The sequence below is a fragment of the Dendrobates tinctorius genome, unplaced genomic scaffold (assembly GCF_039654945.1).
Source record: "Dendrobates tinctorius isolate UK_male_01 unplaced genomic scaffold, ASM3965494v1 ptg000019l, whole genome shotgun sequence".
Classification (NCBI taxonomy): domain Eukaryota; kingdom Metazoa; phylum Chordata; class Amphibia; order Anura; family Dendrobatidae; genus Dendrobates; species Dendrobates tinctorius.
In genome coordinates this window covers 47,160,660-47,180,951 of record NW_027361687.1, presented here as the reverse complement: position 1 = coordinate 47,180,951, position 20,292 = coordinate 47,160,660, and the positions used below count along the sequence as shown (strand labels likewise).

The 20,292-nt window shown below is 41.8% G+C and overlaps 1 protein-coding gene across 2 annotated transcripts in view; it reads right to left on the bottom strand.

Annotated features, from left to right (window-relative positions):
- Positions 1-2,419: 2,419 nt before the first annotated feature.
- The window catches only part of LOC141082910 (uncharacterized), a 221,842-nt gene continuing 203,969 nt past the window's right edge, over positions 2,420-20,292 (bottom strand). For both annotated transcript variants that reach the window (XM_073566960.1, XM_073566959.1), the window contains exons 5-8: positions 15,964-16,284; positions 13,734-13,760; positions 6,732-7,049; positions 2,420-2,814 (exon numbers count right to left, since the gene is read on the bottom strand). In XM_073566960.1, coding sequence (XP_073423061.1) covers positions 2,678-2,814; positions 6,732-7,049; positions 13,734-13,760; positions 15,964-16,284 — 803 coding nt within the window. In that variant the 3' untranslated portion in view covers positions 2,420-2,677. The remainder of the gene's footprint in view (positions 2,815-6,731; positions 7,050-13,733; positions 13,761-15,963; positions 16,285-20,292) is intronic.

The following is a 20,292-nucleotide window of genomic DNA, read 5'->3' as shown; positions in this document are numbered from 1 at the left end:
AGTTGACCGGTTCTCACTCACCCCAACTGTAGAGGGTAAATAATTGAAGTTTCTGCTGCCAGAGACCTTTGTGAGAACACTTAGCATGGTGATGGAGGAGGAAGAAGCAGCAGATATGGTTGACGGGATTGCCGATGGTTGGCGAGGCCCGCTAGACTGCATTTTATTGCAATAAGATTCCCACACTAACTCATGTTTATTGCACATGTGATGGTTCATGCATGTAGTTGTCAAATTATTGCAATTTTTGCCTCTACTGAAATTTATTTTGAAAGTTTGGCAGATAGCGTGAGTTGGGTCATCCTTTGTGGTCTCAAAAAACACCCAGGCTAGGCAACCCTTGCCGCCCCTGCGGACTGCACACTCATGACCGATGCTGGCCACAGCCAGAGTGGGGCTGAGGATGCAGTGCTTGTCATGGTTGCATCATTTCAAGTCTGTGTGGGAAGCTGCAAAGTATCCTCCTTGTCTTCCTCCTCCTCCAACTCCTCTGCTGTGCTACTCAGCTACGTACCTCTGGGTTCACATCAAGTGGGATCTACAACCCCATCGTCAACCTATCTGTTCTCACACTCCTCATCCTGAGAGTCATCCTCCTCCTCTTCCTGCACTGATGCCACAGTACAGTCTACATGCACCTCTGGTATCTCAGTCTCATCAGGATCACCTTCACTGCCAGTGGTTAACGTCTGGTGATGAGGGTCAGGATTCTGCTTGGACCCAAATTTGTCCCAAATTCGTCCGGCCCAGGATCCAACAAAAAAAATGTTGGGCATCGGTGCAGATGCTTTCCGCTTTTGGATTCTGTGAATCTTTGGAGCAGACTTCTGATGCCCATGGAATAGAATGTGTTAACAGCTCTGCAAAATGGCCCATCTCTGGTTCCCCACAGTCAACTGGAAGTTTGGAAATTTGTGACGGGGTAAACAAAGGTAATTGGGGTGCCACCTCTGAGGATTGTACTGTGTGTCATGTTAAGGTGGGGAAAGAGGAGGAGAGGCCACTTGATGCAGCGCTTGCCTTCCACTGGAGCACATGCTCTTTCTGGCCCTCATCTACAAGGCGCACCTCTGTGTGGCTGCTGAAGAAAGGGAGTTGAGTAGCCCGTCCAGTAACAGATGTTGCCAGTGGTATTTGGACAGGATGAATCGGTGTTTGTTCAGTTGAGCATTCATTGACATTAACACCTGAACCACGTACACGTCGAACACCAAGCCTATTCCCCCTTCCACCACGACCTCGCTTTTTCCCACTTATTTTGTATGTACCCTTCCCATCTTGCAACCTTCTGTTTCACAATCTTAGGCCCACATCTGTCACAAAATGAACAATCACTATTTATTTTCTTAGATATTGTGCATGAATAACACTGTTATATCTAACAATTTTTAAGAGGAAATCTGACCTTCTGATTTCTCACTACAACACAGTTTTATCCCAAACAATTTGAAATAGCAAATCAGGCCTCCTGGCTGCACCCCAATATTAAGCCTAATGATTTTTAAGTGGAAATTTGGCCTTCTGATTTCTCACTGAAACAGTTTTATCACAAACGATTTGCTTTAGCAAATTGCGCCTCCTGGCTGCACCCCAATATTAGGCCTAACAATTTTTAAAGGAAATCTGACCTTTTGATTTGTCACTGAAACACAGTTTTATCACAAATGATTTGGAGTAGCAAATTGGGCCTTGTAGCCACACCCCAATATTACGCCTAGCAATTTTTTAAGAGGAAATCTGGCCCTCTGCTTTATCAATGAAGCACAGTTTTATCACAAATGGTTTAGATTAGCAAATGGGGCCTCTAGAGACTGCCACACAATTTTTGCACAATCTAGTTAGATGCTGGAAAGAACAGCTTCTATGCACTATGACAGTGAGAAAATGACATCAGCAAAACAATATGTCCACTTTTTATATGGCCAGGGACATGTGACTTCAGCAACCAATCACAGAAGACCTTTTGTCATGATGTTGTGGATGGTTTCTGTGCACTGATTGGCTGCCGAAATGTACACACATTAAGTTATTAAAGAAAAAAAATGAAGAAAATAAAAATTACACTCCACAGCTCTTCTGACCTTGACACACTGCCTCCTTTCCAACCACGTCACCCTGTTCCCCACACTCATTAAACAGCACCACTATCCTAGCCAAAGTGATAACAAAAGCATTAGTGGAAACGCAATGATTTACTGAGCTGTGACTGAATTTTGACGACTTTGAGTAAAAATGCCTGTAAAATCGAACATGAATCTGAACGTGCTATATTCATGCTGAATTTGAGATTGGAGAACATTTTCTGAACAAGTTTGCTCATCTCTATCAGAGAGCTCTTTACCACCAGCCATTATCACATGTTAGTAAAGGCAGTTGGCATGGCATAGGACGGAACATTATACACCATGGTCAATTGGACTGAATGAAAAACCTTAATTTAATGATTATAACATGTTCCCCATAACTTTTTCCTGCAGTATATACATTGAAATATATGACACCCGATACCCCTAAACATAACATTTGCTATCACCAATAATGAACAGCAGATGGTCGGTCATCAGTATAACCCAATCTTCAGTTGCATCTTGACATCCTTTTCTCAAAGTGGTTATCGTCACATATGGCAAGTTGGTTGTCCAAGAACTTTGAAGGACTCTACTGTTCAAGTCTGAAATCACTGAGGTGTCCTGCAACTTTCTGTTTTGATGTGATAAATGAGTATGGAGAATGTAGCAATAAGTATACAGGCTGACAGGGCCAGGCGGAGAAGTTTCTGAAATCCATAACTAATGGAAAATTCTTCATAGATTTCTGAAGGAAAAAGAAAAAATATGAAAATGTGTTTTGTTGATTTATTTATCATTTTGATTCAGAATATTGAAGGTATGTCTAATGGTGTCAGCTTTCTTGTCTCCCACAAGAAATTTTAATCTGAGAAGAAGGAAAGTAGGGCAATGACTAATCACCATAACCATGATGCCCACGGGTCATTGGAAGGTAACCACTAGTGATGAGCGAGCATACTCGGTAATGCTCGGTACTCGCCCGAGCATCGCTGTACTCACCGTGCTTGGTGAGGGCCGAGCATTTCCAGGATTGTTCGGTGGGAGTTCTGGTCCCCGCCCTGCATGTTTGGCGCTCTTTAGAGTGCCAATCAACATGCAGGGATTGTCTGCCACGCACTGTAATGCCGAAGCCATGTTGGTTGTGGCATTACAGAGATTGGCTGGCCACGCAGCGTCATCAGGTCTATATCAGACCTGGCGCCACCCTGCTCATCCCAGTCAGCTCTGGAATCACCAGTGTAGAGTTGCTGCAGTGATAGGGACAGAATGGGTGGGGTATCAGTGTGGGTAAACCAGTATTGAATCCACAAATCCAGCTAAATCAAAAGTCCTTCTAAGGACTAATTACGAAGTATATAGACTCCAGTGCTAGGTAGGCAGGGTGTGTATGTGGGTATATACAGTACATATCAGTGCAAGGCATGCAGGCACTGTGTGTGGGTATATAGATATCAATGCTAGTCAGGCAGGCATTGTATGTGGCATACTTCATTGCAGACATCAAGAGGGTCCATTCCTTTAATGTCTGCTGCTGCTGCCTATTACATATATTGACTGTATATACATAGCCCCAGGTATCAGTGGCCAGGAATTTTGCTTTTGCATCTTAAACCTGATTATTTTATTCAAAAACAATCCAGAGCACATGTTTTTTTTTCTACATTGGCTTGATGACACTGCAGAATACAGCCAGATGCTTTTCATAGTACAGTGTGAAAATCCAGCTATTTTAAACGAGTTTGCCCATCCCAACGATCACAGAAAATTCTTCCATTTTTGAGGTACTGTAAAAAATTTTTTGGAGTGTCTTATACAATTTCTTGACACCATTTTGCTGCCAAAAAGATATTGCCAAAAAAAAATTTAGCTGCAGGGCAGATATTTTCCACAGGGTTTTTCCCGCCACACGGATCGCATATCCTTGAAGTCAAAATTGTGTCATTTCAGGCCGCCATAGAATTGTTTTTGTTGTGTCTTAGCCTACTTATTGACACAATTTTATTGGCCCCCCAAAAAATACAGGTCAGATATTTGAAAGCGTGGTATCTCCGTCACACGCCTCATCTATCTGTGGGCTACAAATTGTGGCATTTGAGGCCTCCATTCAACAGTTTTTGCTGTGTGCTACCCTAGTTAGTGACACTATTTTGCTGTAAAAAAAATACAGGCCACATATTTTACAGTATGGAATCTCTGTCACATAACTCAGCTCTCTGTGGCCTGAAAATTGTGGCATTTCAGGCCTTCATTCAACTGCTTCTGCTGTGTGTTACCCTAGTTCTTGACACTATTTTGCTGTAAAAAAAAATAAAAAGGCCACATATTTTACAGTGTGATATCTCCGTGACACGCCTCATCTATCTGTGGGCTAAAAATTGTGGGAAAATGTGCCATGGGACTTAATTTCCATTGATGATATAGTACGTCATAGGCGACCAGCCGCGCTCACAGGGGGAGCGCGGCAGATCGTGGCTGGGTGTTAGCTGATTCTCACAGCTCATACCTGGCACTAAGTACCAGGAGTGGTCATGGACCACTCCCAGCACTTTAACCCCCGGAACACTGCAATCAAACATAATCGCAGCATTCCGGGAGCAGGTAAAGGGGCTGTCAGCTCTGACAGCCCCTCGTCCTTTGGACTGGAGACCCCGTGGCATGACGCGGGGTTCCGATCGCTGCCATGGAGACCCGATGTCGTTATGATGAAACCCGGGTCTCCAGACCTGAGAGACTTCCTGTCATGCACAGTGCATGTCAGGAAGTTTCACAGTCAGTGCACAGAAGCTGCAGCGCTGGCAGCTTCTATAGCATGCAGATCTGCATCGATCAGCCTGCACAAAATGAGTGTCCCATAGTGCTACAAGGTGTAAAAGTAAGAATTAAATAAAAAAAAATTTAAAATATTTGTAAAAATATTTAAAAGATAATAAAAAATAATAATAAAAAAATCAAGCAAAAAATAAATATTTGAATAAAAAAAGTCTAAACAATAAAAGTAAACATCCCCGCTTCCGTATCGACCCGACCTATAAAACTGTCCCACTAGTTAACCCCTTTAGTGAAAACCATTAAAAAAACAAGCCAAAAAGACAATGCTTTATCATACCACCTAACAAAAAGTGGAATAACACGCGATCAAAAAGACGGATATAAATTAACGTGGTACTGCTGAAAATGCATCTTGTCCCACAAAAAAAGCCCCCATTCAGCATCATCAGCGAAAAAGTCAAAAAGGTTTAGTTCTCAGAATAAAGCAATGCAAAAATAATCATTTTTATATATTATAAAGTTTTTATTGTATAAAAGTGCCAAAACATAAAAAATGATATAAATGAGGTGACTTCAAATGTGATGTGGTCCCTAAAAAAATGGTGTTGTAAAAATAAGAAATCGCTCGTCAACTTTTAACCCTTTTAACTTCCTCACAAAAAAAAATTTTGGTTCCAAAATTGTGCTGATGTAGAGTAAACATATGGTAAATGTTACTTATTAAGTATTTTGAGTGCCTTATCTCTGTGATTTAAGGGCATAAAAATCCAAAGTTGGAAAATTGTGAAATTTTCAAAATTTTTGCCAAATTTCCTTTTTTTTTCACAAATAAACGTAAGTTATATCAAAGAAATTTTACCACTGACATCATGAAGTACAATATGTCACGAGAAAATAATGTCAGAATCACCAGGATCCATGGAAGCGTTCCAGAGTTATGACCTCATAAAAGGACAGTGGTCAGAATTGTAAAAATTGGCCCGGTCATGAACGTGCAAACCACCCTTGGAGGTTAAGGGGTTAAAGTCCACCTGATGGCTCTCCTCCTTTAACAGTCCCTCCTTCATAAATGAAACAGGGTGTGTCTGATGATGTGTCACACACCACATAATAATAATAATAATAATCTTTATTTATATAGCGCCAACATATTCCGCAGCGCTTTACAGTTTAACAGTTTCAAAACACAAGTCATAAGTAACAACGCTAACAATACAATAATTAAAGCAAAATAAGACGAAATAAGACGAAATACATGACCAGCTAAGATTGTAAAATGTTAAAATGACATTTCCCAGTGAATGTATTTGCCTTGGTTGAAAGCAATGCTACAGTTGAAAAACGCTACATGTGAACATTGCCTTAGTGGTGGAGGAACATTCCTTAATATACTTCCCAGGAAAATCAATTTTGGTTTCATTTTTGTATGTTTTATTGTGCACCCGGAAAAGTGGCGTAAGACTCTGACAACATTGTTCACAGCAGTGACCTGGGAGTCAAAATGCTTCCAGGGGACTTCCCTATGATGTTCCCATGTCATTTCAGCACTGTTTCCATCAATTTCAGACATTTTTAGACCCTAAAAGGACCCCGGGGTGGTCGGATCAAAAATGCTCAGGTTTCCCAGTTTCCCATAGACTTACATTGGTCTCGTTGCTCGGGTCAAGCACCCTAGCATTCTAATTTGCTCGACCAAAGCAACAAGCACCCGAGCATTTTAATGCTCGCCTATCAATAGTAACACTCAATGTACATTAGGATGTCAACACAATAGGCAGATATCATTGGGAAATAAGCACAAAACACAAGAATTCTCTGTAATGCACCCAAGACATTGAGAGCCCAGATAAAACTTGTCATTATAAGGGAAAATGTAGATATTTGATTACTTACCTTTCACCCTAACATCATAATGTTTGGTACATAGGTGAACCCAGTCACCGGTGAAATGGTCTGCTCTGTAGACATGCTGATCTTTGGTAGTCAGATTAAATATCCTTAGGGATCCATCATTAGTCACAGATAATTTATTGATATAGCTGGAATTCTGACGATAGATAATGCCACCTGGTTGTGTAGTAACTATATGATCAATGTTATTAATGTCCCAGAATATACTTGCAATTCTGGCACGACTTGGAAGCTTCAAAGTGATATTTTCTCCGACACTATAAAAGACTTGTATAGTGTTACTGCAGGCCTCCGAAAAAGCTAGGAAAATATTGAGATGAGGGACAAGTTATTTTCTTTTTTTTTCTGAATTATTCACATAGAACATTAACCTAGTGCACTGCTCTAATTAAAAGTCAACAGCTAACTTTTAGTTAATCCGCTGGTTACGATAATGACACTCCACAAATATGGGTACACGTCATGTGATTCCTCCTAGCCAATGACCTAGGATCGATTCTCACCATACATTGTTAGTGAGTGGTTCATGGAGTCTCTTCAAAATATGTACTAATGCATTAAAAAGCTATGGACACCTTTACACTGACATTTTTTATGGTTCATTTGCAATTTTCTAAATAGTATAGATTAGAAATGCCCTGCTTTTTTTCTGCTGTATAGTTCGTGTAACTCCTTCACCTAGATGACTGTCCTGTTGCTTCAGAAAGCAGAATCCTCCAGTCTGTATCAGCTCTCGCAGTCTCTTCTCTAACTGTCAAATATAACAGCAAGGAAGAGTAGGAAATTGTGCATGGCAGATCACAGAAAGCAGAAAAGGCCAACAGCACACAAGTCTTCATGGATGGCAGATAACACAAGCTTAGCAAAGTGTAGACATGCGGAAGCGCAAACACATGGAAGTCAGAAACAGGATATGTGAGTGGCAGGCTGTGTTTTAATAGAGAGATAAGGAGTTCATGAGTAAAAAGGGTATACCAGAAATTCCTAAAGGCCCTATATGCAACAGAAAGATGTCAGCCAAATGATGGTTCATCCATTTTTTCAGCCGACACCTATCACTCCTTACTCCTTCAAGCACAACTGAGTATGCCTGTGTTCTCTGAGAGAGCTGCTGCCATTCTTCTCTGGTAGCAGCATGTCTTATCAAGACCAAAACGGTTGGCAGGCCAAAATTTTACATGCTAGATCATTGTCTTCTCCAATATCATCTGGTGGATGAGACTTGGGAGGCCCCTGTACACTTTAGACTGTTAACAGAGCCCAATGATATCAGCAAATTCAGCCTGATGTGTCTGGGTGTTTTTACCATCAGTATCTGTCAGTACAAAGACAAAGAGATGAATTGGGATAATAGTTGAGGAAACAAGTACAGAGATTAAGCAGTGTTTGTACATGAGAGCAAGTGAAGGCAGCAGCATTGGGAGCTGTGGGGGCATCAATCTCACACCCAGCATGTTTTAATGGTTGGGATCTACCCACATAAGAAAAGTCTATTAGGTTATCGCAAAAAAAGGCAAGCAGTCTAGATTGCAGCCTGAAGCTCAGTGCAACTATTTCTTTTTTTAACTTAAGGTAACCACAAATATATGAAACATACTTTTTTTCCTCTAGGACACATTCTCTCTTAAAACTAATCAACAGTCAAAAGTTATCAATCGCCTGTGAAGTCCAAATCAGCAGCTCCTAGATTCAAAAATAACCAAGAATAAGATCTGTATAGAGTTTTCATATTCTGCCCATGATCTTTGTTTTTTTTTTCTAGGTCCTCCATTTTTTTCCACCATTTCAAAAACATATAACCATACTAATCAAACGGATAGTAAACCGCATATGATCAAGAAGTGCTTACAAATCTATAATATAACGCTGTAAGCGTCACTCTGTCCGAAGCCTTTATATACTGTGCAAGAGCAACGCGCCTGCGCAGTCTGGCTCCAGACAGAGTGAGGCAGCCAGCGGTGAGGAGTGTGTATGGTACCGTACACACTGCATACCGCGATCTCCGACGCCATACTTATATACTTAGGATACTTTCACATTTCAGTTTTTCGATTCCAGCGGGCTGCGGCGAAAAGTTGTCAAATCTGATCTGGTAGAAGCCGCAGCCCACCGGATCATCTGTTTAGGCCGGAGACGGTGCAGGAGAGGGAGAGGGAGAGGAAGTCTTCGGGCATGCCCTGTAGAAAAAAGCGGTCCGGCGCTGTCAAAAAACATTGCAGGGAACGTTTTTTGCAGACGCCGGACAGGCATTTTGTGCCGTATCCGGCAAAAGTCGGACACGCCGCATGGCCATCAGGCGCAATGCGGCACTAATGCTAGTCTATGGGAAAAACCCGGATCCAGTGGCAACAGGCGCCAGATCCGGTTTTTACATTTTTCACCGCATCGCGCCTGATGCTTAAAAACGGAAATGTGAAAGTAGTCTTACCTGACCGGGAGGAGCGTTGCCGCGGCGCTTCTCTTCGGCCGGAAACCGGGGCTGGAATGCGGCCGGAATCGTGCTGCACATGCGCGATCTGGCGCCATTTTACTGAAGACACACTTGCAGTGTGTCTCAGCAATATGGCGCCGGGGCACGAGTGAGGCCGGAATTGCACACGCACATAGCGCGATCCAGCGCCATTTTGCTTAAGACCCACTTGCAGTGGGTCTTCAGCAATATGGCACCGGACATCGCTATGGTCATACGCGATTTCGGCCGCACTCCTGCCCCGGCCTCAGCAGAACAGCGCTGGAGCACAGGAAAGAAGGGTGAGCATAAATGTTTTTTTGTTTTTTTTACTTTTAATAGGAGTGAGGGGACAATGCATACCAGGATAGGGGGGTGAGGGGGCCATGCATGCCAGGATTGGGGGATGAGGGGTACCATGCATACCAGGATAGGGGGGTGAGAGGACCATGCATACCAGAATTGGGGGGGGTGAGGGGGCCATGCATACCAGGATTGGAGGGTGAGGGAGCCATGCATACCAGGATAGGGGGGGATGAGGAGACCATGCATACCAGGATTGCGGGTGAGGGGTACCATGCATACCAGGATTGGGGGGTGAGGGGTACCATGCATACCAGAATTGGGGGATGAGGGGTACCATGCATACCAGGATTGGGAGATGAGAGGTACCATGCATTCCAGGATTGAGAGATGAGGGGTTCCATGCATACCAGGATAGCGGGTGAGGGGACCATGCATACCAGGATATGGGGGTGAGGGGACCATGCATACCAGGATAGGGGGGTGAGGGGACCATGCATACAAGGATTGGGGGATGAGAGGTACCATGCATACCAGGATTGGGGGATGAGGGGTAGCATGCATACCAGGATAGGGGGTGAGGGGACCATGCATACCAGGATAGGGGGGTGAGAGGACCATGCATACCAGGATTGGGGGATGAGGGGTACCATGCATACCAAGATTGGGGGATGAGGGGTACCATGCATACCAGGATAGGGGGTTAGGGGACCATGCATACCAGGATAGGGATGGGGGAGTACCATGCATACCAGGATTGGGGGGTGAGAGGACCATGCATACCAGGATTGGGGGATGAGGGGTACCATGCATACCAGGATTGGGGAATGAGGGGTACCATGCATATCAGGATAGGGGGTGAGGGGACCATGCATTCCAGGATAGGAATGAGGGAGTACCATGCATACCAGGATTTGGGGGTGAGGGGACCATGCATATCAGGATGAAGAATGGGGTGCCATGCATAGAAAGATTGGGGGGGTGAGGGTACCATGCATACCAGGATAGGAATGAGGGGTGCCATGCGTACCAGGATAGGAGGGTGGCAGCACATAGCAGGATGGGAGACCATATACCAATAAAAATGCTCACCACCCGGGCGTAGAATGGGTTCATAGCTAGTATTAAATAATTAACAAAAAACTTTATTTCTATTCAAAATTAAAATAAATCATACAAACATAGACAATAATATGAAGACTAAAAATGTTAAATCCTACAAAAACCTCTCAGAGTTATTGTCCAAACATAATTAGGTAAAAAACTAACAAATTTTATTGAGATATGGATATACACGGCATAATAAATGTAACAAATAGCTAGAAAGACAAGAGCACATAGAGGGCTCATGTGTGAAGGACAACAGACATTGGTTAAATCACAGGGAGGGAGCAAGAGAAAAAAACCTTGGATCTGCAGTGCTGCAAAAGTTAATGCCGAGTGGCTTGCCGTCTCTCCTCATCCCGACGTGCGTTTTGGAAAGGAAGAATCACGAGCAAAACTCGCATCGGGGTGAGGAGAGACGGCGGGCCACTCAGCATTTTCTTTTGCGGCACTGCAAATCCAGGTAATATGTGTACGGCAGAGTTTGCAACATATCTATTGTTAGTATGTCTACATGATGTTTCAGTATTAATAGCTGCCATCACAGTTCCTATATTATTTATATGTTATTTATATGTTGTCATTGTTAGCCTAAATTTTTGCAATTATGCACATGCACTTTAATACTATATGGGATTATTAACTTGTCTGCCTGCAAGGGTATTCATGTCTCTATGAGAGTGGCACCAATTAGGACCCTCATTTGCACATGCTGCATCTTATATATTATTATATTATATTATTATTTTTAGGTTGATACAAAGATTTTCTCCTGCATAAGGAATACTTTTTCCTTTGATGGGATTCCTCATGTGTGAACCTTTCTATTTACTGGCATCATATATCATTTTAATTAATAAACCTGTCGGATTGCTTGACAGGTTACACCTGGCTGTGCATTCATATACCTATGTGCTTTTTTCTGTAATGATTCATGCTGTCCTCTTCTTTGTTTTCAGTGGTTTGAGGCACCTTTTTAGTCTTTATATTATTGTCTATGTTTGGATGATATTTTTACATTTTGAATAGAAATAAAGTTTTTTTTTTAAATTATCTAATATTTGTAAGCACTTCCTGATCGTTATGCGGTTTACTAACCGTTTGATCAGTATGGTTCTATATTATGTGAAGTGTTGCCCATTTCCCATTGCAGGAAAATGGGCTGGGGTAATATGTTCATCATTTCAAAAACACACTGAGAAAATATTTAGCTTCCATTTACAGTTGTGTGAAAATGTGTTTGCCCCCTTCCTGATTTCCTGTTCTTTTGCATGTTTGTCACACTTAAATGTTTTGGATCACCAAACAAATTTAAATATTAGACAAAGATAAAACAGGTAATCACAAAATGCAGTTTTTAAATGAAGGACATTATTATTATTAAGGTAAAAAGAAATCCCTGTGTACCTGCAGTGATTGCCCCCCCTTCCCCCACAAAACATATATTAACTGTTGTTTATCACATTCTTGGGAAAATGAGTTCAATTTCTTTAGCCACACTCAATCCTGATTACTGCAACACCTGTTCTCAATCAAGAAATCACTTAAATAGGAGCGACTTTTCAAAGTGAAGTAGACCAAAAGATCCTCAAAAGTTAGACATCAGTGAGCCAAAGAAATTCTAGAACAAACAAGAGACAAAGTAATTGAGATATATCAGTCTGGAGAAGGTTATAAAGACATTTCTAAAGCTTTGGGACTTCATTGAACCACAGTGAGAGCTATTATCCACAAATGGCGAAAACATGGAACAGTGGTGAACCTTCCCATGAGTGGCTGGCCGACCAATATTACTCCAAGAGACCAGCGATGACTCATCCAAGAGGTCACAAAAGATCCCACAACAACATCAAAACAACTGCAGGCCTCACTTGCCTCAGTTAAGATCAGTGTTTATGACTCCACCATAAGAAAGAGACTGGGCAAAAATGGCCTGAATGGCAGAGGTCCAAGGCATAAACCACTGCTGAGCAATAAGAACAAAGGTTCATCTCAGTTTTACCAGAAAACATCTTGATGATCACCAAGACTTTTGTGAGAAAACTCTTTGGACTTACAAGACAAAAGTATAACTTTTTGTGAGGCGCAAGTCCCATTACATGTGGTGTAGAAGTCACACAGACTTTCAAAATAGGAACATCATACAACAGTACAATATGATGATGGTGGTAGTGTGATGGTTTGGGCTGTTTTGTTGCTTCAGGATCTGGAAGACTTGCTATGATAAATGGAACCATGAATTCTGCTGACTTCCAAAAAATCCTGAAGGAGAATGTCCGACCATCTGTTCCAGACCTCAAGCTGAATGCATGTGGATTATGCAACAGGAAAATGATCCAGAACAAACCAGCAAGTCCACTTCTAAATGGCTTAAAGGGAATCTGTCACCTACTTTTGGCGGGCTATTTAAATGAGGTCTGTCCTGTCCTATGGGCAGTGTTTTGGATCTTTGCCGCCTCCCCATCCTTGGCCGCTGTCCTCAGTTTTTTCATGAATAGGAGTAGGTGTCTGCCATCTTTCGTGCATGTGCTAAGCATTCTTGGCTCGCACATGCGCCGGTTAACTAAGCTCCAGAAGTATTTTGCTGTGTTCCAGGGCCTAGTTAATCGGCGCATGCGCAGTCAGGCTTTTCGGAAACTCTCCAATGTGGCTGAATTACAACAATTCTGCAAAGATGATTGGGCCAAAATTCCTCCAGAGCGTTGTAAAAGACTCATTGTCAGTTATCGAATATGCTTGATTGCAGTTGTTGCTTCTAAGGGTAGCCCAACCAGTTATTAGGTTTAGGGGGCAATCACTTTTTCACACAGGACCCGGTAAGTTCGGATTTCTTTTTCCCTTAATAATGAAAACCTTCATTTATAAACTGCATATTGTGATTACTTGTGTTATCTTTTCCTAATATTTACATTTATTTGGTGATCTGAGACAATTATCTGTGACAAACATGCAAAAGAATAGGAAATCATGAAGGGGAAAACACTTTTTCACTCAACTGTAAGTGACACCAAATATGTTCATGTTTTCAGAAAATGACATTTTGAGTCCCACTGGGGACAGGGACTGACATGATGACTATATGTCTACACATTGCTAGATGTTGGTGATATAAATAAATAATTTCTTACAAACACTTGGAGAATTTCCACCAGGTGCTAAAAGCAGAAGAAACAAAGGTTAGAATTGTTGTTGATCTGAAATCAAAAAGTTTTTATCATATATAACAAAAGTTTGGGCGAATCAGCATATCTCTCCTCCTGTACCAGTTATGACTTGTATTGTTTAAGATTATTGTACTTGTTTTTATGTATACCCCTCCTCACATGTAAAGCGCCATGGAATAAATGGCGCTATAACAATAAATAATAATAATAATAATACTATATTTCCTTATTTTTCAAAGTTGTCCCATTAGTATAAGACCCTGTTAAGACATCCTGAAAAATAACCTGTGGTCTGATAGTTGTCAATTGGTCACTTTGGTCACTAGATGAGTCATTAGCTTCCCTGGCTACCTTCCTCTCCTGGCCGACATGTAACGGCATTTCAGGGTACTTCAATGCATGCACCGGCATTCGCTATCTCATTCCGGCTATTATTCCTCTACCTTCCTTAAAGTGCTGCTATCCCCTCTCCCCGAATATCGTGGCAACCACTGATAACTCATTTTTCTTAATTAGTTGTGTATATATACTTCACTGGTACCTCTGTTTCCAAACACTTTCCCTGATAAAGCTATGATTGGTATCTGGGCTGATCTGCATTATGTTCTTCTATCGGTGATATGATCTATTTTCAGACATTTGACTTCCTATGAGGGTTACTTTTTACTCCTATTCTGCTATTTTTTGTGATGGCCCAATTTGGGCACCTCTATTCTGTAGCATCATCTTCTTTATCTAATGACAGCAATGTGTGCCTTATTGAATATATTTCCATATTGTACTGTATTTACTTTTGCTTGATATTCTCTATGGCAGTGATCCCCAACCTTTCTGACCTTGAGAGCCACATTCAGCTTAGAGAGTCGCGAGCCATATTCAGCACTGAGAGGGTTGCAAGCCACATCCAGCTCCCACCTCCCTCAAAGTGGTGTCAACCAAAGCCCCCATTGTAGGTATAATCATAACCAAAGCTTTTCCACATTAATTACTCCAAAGAAGGACACTGAGATCTAGGGGTTATTCCCTCAATACCCCCCTTCAGTATTCTCCCATCAGGGCCTGACTGGCCATCTAGCAATTCTGGCAAATGCCAGAAGAGCCTGTCTGGTTGTGGGCTGCCTTGCCTGCTATGTTGTTAACAGAATCTGTGTTCTCAAGACACCCATACTGTTAAGAGCTGTGATGAAGCACAAAGTCGCTGACTCCGTCACCCCAGCAGGCCATGGGTATCATTAGAAATATTGGCCTTGTAGTAAATCTTCCTTTCCTCTATCCAGGGTAATATTAGTAATATTTCCCATATGGTGCTTGGAGACATTGACAGCATGGGCCTGTGTGATTTCAAATGCCAGGGCTGAATTTTAGTCCCAGTCCGTACCTGTCTCCCATGAAGGACTCCCAACACACTGTCGCATCCAGCTTCCAGAACCTCCTCTAACAGGTAGTATCCTCCTCCAGCGTACCATACCTAAATCATCTCTAAACCCTAAGACAGTATATGTGCATCCAGATCTGCTCTTGTGTGCAGGGCTACTCACAAAATTCACCATTTTAAGATGTTCTCTTAATACCTGCTTGCTAGACCTGGAGCTAACACACCAAGCTGGCAGACAGTCGCGAGCCACATTTCATGCGACCGCAAGCCACATGTGGATCCTGAGCTACAGGTTGGTGACCCCTGATTTAATGCATGATCAAGTCAACGCAAGATTCACACCTTGTTCCCATCATCTTATGGAACTGTTCCAGAAAATACAGTGTGTCCGTAAAAGTCATGGTGCGCTTTTACAGTTTAAATTTTGGTGCCCTTTCTGTGGCCTAATCATTTCAGACCTGTTCATGAGGAGAGATAATAAGAACCAATCAAAAAAACACAAACTCATTTAAGCTGTTGCTCAACCTCCAGTCAGATTAACCCCTGATAAGCTGAACTCTGATTAATACACTGCCAGGTCTGTGACATCATGCAACCACAAGTTTGGATGTGTGTAGGGCAACAAATGGAGCCCACATTGAACTGCACTGAATAGGTATGAAGCTGGGAGAGTTTTATTTTACTTGGAGCAGATTTCACATTTCTATCATCTTTTGTTGCTTTCCAGTGACTGGTGAAAAGTGCACCATGACTTTACGGGCACACTGTATGTTGTTTTGTCTCATAACAGTTAGACATTGTCAAATCTTTATATCTTACCATCAGTTATGACATCATAAAGTTGTACGCACAGATACCTCTGATTCTCATCAAATATCTCAGCTCTGTAGATCTGTCTATCTGTGGCTGTCAACCTTGAAATTACTAAAGAACCATCAATGGAGCTGAAGAGTCTTCCAGCATATTTGGAGCTATACTTTTCCAGCTGTAATGGTTGTCCAGGTCTTGTGATCGCAATGATATGCTGTTCAAATTTCCAATTGATATTTGACAATTGAGCTTGAGTCCGACTAACTTGTAGTATGGCGTTTTCCCCTTCATCAAAAGTAAGCAACTTTGCAGGTCCATCACAGGTAACATCTAGGATTAAAAAAGGTAATAAGACCTATGTGTAGGCTTTAAGTTAACCAGAAATTGCACCAATGGTCTACAGTTCTGTTCTAAAACATGTAGAGTAAGAAGGGTAGTCTACTTTGGACAATCACGTATTGTTAAAAGTGATATTCTGAGACCAGCAAAGGGCAACAGTGACCTGTATGAATGTAAGGATTTTATAGCATAATGTTTTCAAATTAGTTTTCTAAAGTATACAATCTTTTAATGTTAGTACTTCCAGGATAATTACTCAATGGAGAGAATTACGTTAAGTGGGTAGCAGCGTGCAAAATGAAAAAAACAAATGCCAATTTATTTACAGAATATATCACTCAAATATACATGTGACATGTGGAAGTCGCACCACCAACCTTTTTCTCTAAAACAACATATGTGCTGAAATTTCTAAGAGCTGCTTGTTTGCATTACCAAGGGTTGGGGCTAAAGTTAGGGTTGGGATTATTTTAGGGTTGGAATTAGGGTTAGGGTTGGGATTAGGGTTATGGGTGTGTTAGGGTTAGGTTTATGATTAGGGTTGGGATTAGGGTTAGGGGTGTGTTGGGGTTAGGGTTGGAGTTAGATTTGGGGGTTTCCACTGTTTAGGCACATCAGGGGCTCTCAAAATGCAACATGGCATCTGATCTCAATTCCAGTCAATTCTGTGTAGAAAAAGTCAAACGGTGCTCCTTCCCTTCCGAGCCATGCGCCCAAACAGTGGTTTACCCCCACATATGGGGTATCAACATACTCAGGACAAATTGCACAGCTTTTTGGGTCCAATTTCTCCTGTTACCCGTGGGAAAATAAAAAAAAAATTGGGGGCAAAAAAAAATCATTTTTGTGAAAAAAAATTTTTTTTATTTTCACGCCCGGGCGTTAAAAACTTCTGTGAAGCACTTTGGGGTTCAAAGTGCTCACCACACATCTAGATAAGTTCCTTGGGGGGGTCTACTTTCCAAAATGGGGTCACTTGTGGGGGGTTTCCACTGTTCACGCACATCAAGGGGGTCTCCAAACGCGACATGGTGTCCGATCTCAATTCCAGCCAATATTGCGATGAAAAAGTCAAACGGCGATCCTTCTCTTCCGAGCTATGCCATGCGCCCAAACAGTGGTTTATCTCCAGATATACCCCATATGTGGGAGTAAACCACTGTTTGGGTGCATGGCAGAGCTCGGAAGGGAAGGATCGCCATACTCAGGACAAATTGCACAACAACTTTTGGGGTCCAATTTCTCCTGTTACCCTTGGGAAAATAAAAAATTGGAGGCAAAAAGATCATTTTTGTGAAAAAATATGATTTTTTTATTTTTACAGCTGTATATTATAAATTTCTGTGAAGCACTTGGGGGTTCAAAGTGCTCACCACACATCTATATAAGTTCTTCAGGGGGTCTACTTTCCAAAATGGGGTTACTTGTTGGGGGTTTCCACTGTTCAGGCACATCAGGGGCTCTCCAAATGCAACATGGCGTCCGATCTCAATTCCAGCCAATTTTGCGTTGAAAAAGTCAAACGGCGCTACTTCCCTTCCGAGCTCTGCCATGCGCCCAAACAGTGCTTTACCCCCACTTATTGGGTATCAGTGTACTCAGAGTCAGGACAAATTGCACAATAACTTTTTGGGTGCAGTTTCCCTTGGAAAAATAAAAATTGGGGGTGAAAAGATCATTTTTGTAGAAAAAATATGATTTTTTAATTTTACAGCTGTACATTATAAACTTCTGTGAAGCCCTTGGGGGTTCAAAGTCCTCACCACATATCTAGATAAGTTCCTTGGGGGGTGTAGTTTCCAAAATGGTGCCATTTGTTGGGGGTTTCCACTGTTTAGGCACATCAGGGGCTCTCCAAACGGAACATGGCATCCGATCTCAATTCCAGCCAATTTTGCGTTGAAGAAGTCAAACGGCGCTCCTTCCCTTCTGAGCTCTGCCATGCGCCAAAACAGTGGTTCCCCCCACATATCAGGTATCAGCATACTCAAAACAAATTGCACAATAACTTTTGGGGTCCAATTTCTCCTGTTACCCTTGGTAAAATAAAAAAAATGGACCTGAATTAATTTTTTTGTGAAAAAACGTTAAATGTTCATTTTTTTAAACATTCAAAAAATTCCTGTGAAGCACCTGAAGGGTTAATAAACTTCTTGAATGTGGATTTGAGCACCTTGAGGGGTGCAGTTTTTAGAATGGTGTCACTTTTGGGTATTTTCTATCATATAGACCCCTCAAAGTGACTTCAAATGTGATGTGGTCCCAATGGTGTTGTAAAAATAACAAATCGCTGGTCAACTTTTAACCCTTATAACTTCCTAACAAAAAATTTCTGTTTTTTTCCCAAATAAACGCAAAGTATATCAAAGAAATTTTACCACTAACATGAAGTACAATATGTCACGACTCACGAGAAAACATTGTCAGAATCATCAGGATCCATGGAAGCGTTTCAGAGTTATTACCTCATAAAGGGACAGTGGTCAGAAATGTAAGAATTGGCGGGGCGTGGCCTAGGTATGATCAGGAGAAGACGTGAGGCGACTGAGCTCCTGGCCCTAGACCACATACAAAGCATCTAATTTAGCTAAAAATCATCCATTCATACCCGAAGTGAGCCTAAACCCTCCTGATAAGATTCTGCCACCGACAAAAGACCCCTGAAAAACCGCTGTAATATCCACACGTTATGAAGAATTCAATGTATTAAACTTTAGATATGTTTTATTCTTCGTCCTCCAGCACACAGCATAACACTTGCATTCCCATGCTACCAGAAGTGAAACTGAAACTTCCCTTCTCATCCCTATTGTCTCCACCCTCCAAGTCCCATAAGTCTGGCTTGCTTAAAGAGACAGATCTAATTATTATACATTACATCATCCCCTTTTTTTTTTTTTTATAAATAATCTATATTACTGATAAATGCAACAACATGAAAACGTCCAAAGAAATCATATGTCCGTTTTGTCTTATTTGTTCAATTCTAAAACCAGAGAAACAAACAACAAAAAAAAAAACAAACAAAACTGTAGTTACACTTCTTCAATAAGCCTCGATGGAGCTCTTCTCTCTCGTGTAGGATAACGTCTGGGCTCATTGAGAGGGTTCATTATTGATGGACCAGCTACCTCTTGTTGGTCCTCTCCACCATCGGATACCAAATCTTCCACCAAAGAGAGTTCATTGTCATCATTCTGCGGTATGACTTTAAAATATGAAGAATTTCGCATTATGGAGTGTCCATCTCGTTCAGCTGTGATCATTCTGCCTTTCCTTTTAGTAACATAATATTTTGCAGGACCATATACAGGTGAGGTCTTGTTGGTTGGTCTTTGACGTACCACCACGACATCCCCTCTTTCGATGGCACTTGACTGTGTCCTTCGCCTTCTGTCTGCATAACGTTTCATGGCTTGTTTGTTGGAGAAATCTGTGGATCTCACTGAGGAGTCACTCGGTCGGGGATGGCTGGTCACATCAGGGAGACGTATACGCAGGGTTCTGCTGAACATTAAATGAGCTGGAGCAGCATTAGTAGTGGAGTGTGGCGTATTGCGGTAATTACGCATGAATTTGTATAATGACTGTTTCAGTGGGATGTGCTCCAGACTCGCTGCCTTGATACGTTTCCCCAGAGTGCGCATAAAACGTTCCACAATTCCATTGGCTTGCGGCCAGCAAGGTGTGATTTTCCTGTGATTGAATCCCAAGTAATCAGAAAATTGTGTAAACACATGTCCATTGAATGGAGGTCCATTGTCTGTTTTGACCACTTTTGGAATACCATATGCCGAGAAAATGTCGTCCAGCTCTGGTATGACATTATTAGCAGATGTTGAAGAGATAAATGAAATGACAGGGTATCGAGAATATTCATCAATTGTTACGAGAATGTATTGGCCATTTGGCAATGGTCCATATATATCGACTGCCACTTCCTCCCAGACAGCAGCGGGTAACGGAGACATTTGTAATGGCTCTAAGTTTGATGATGGA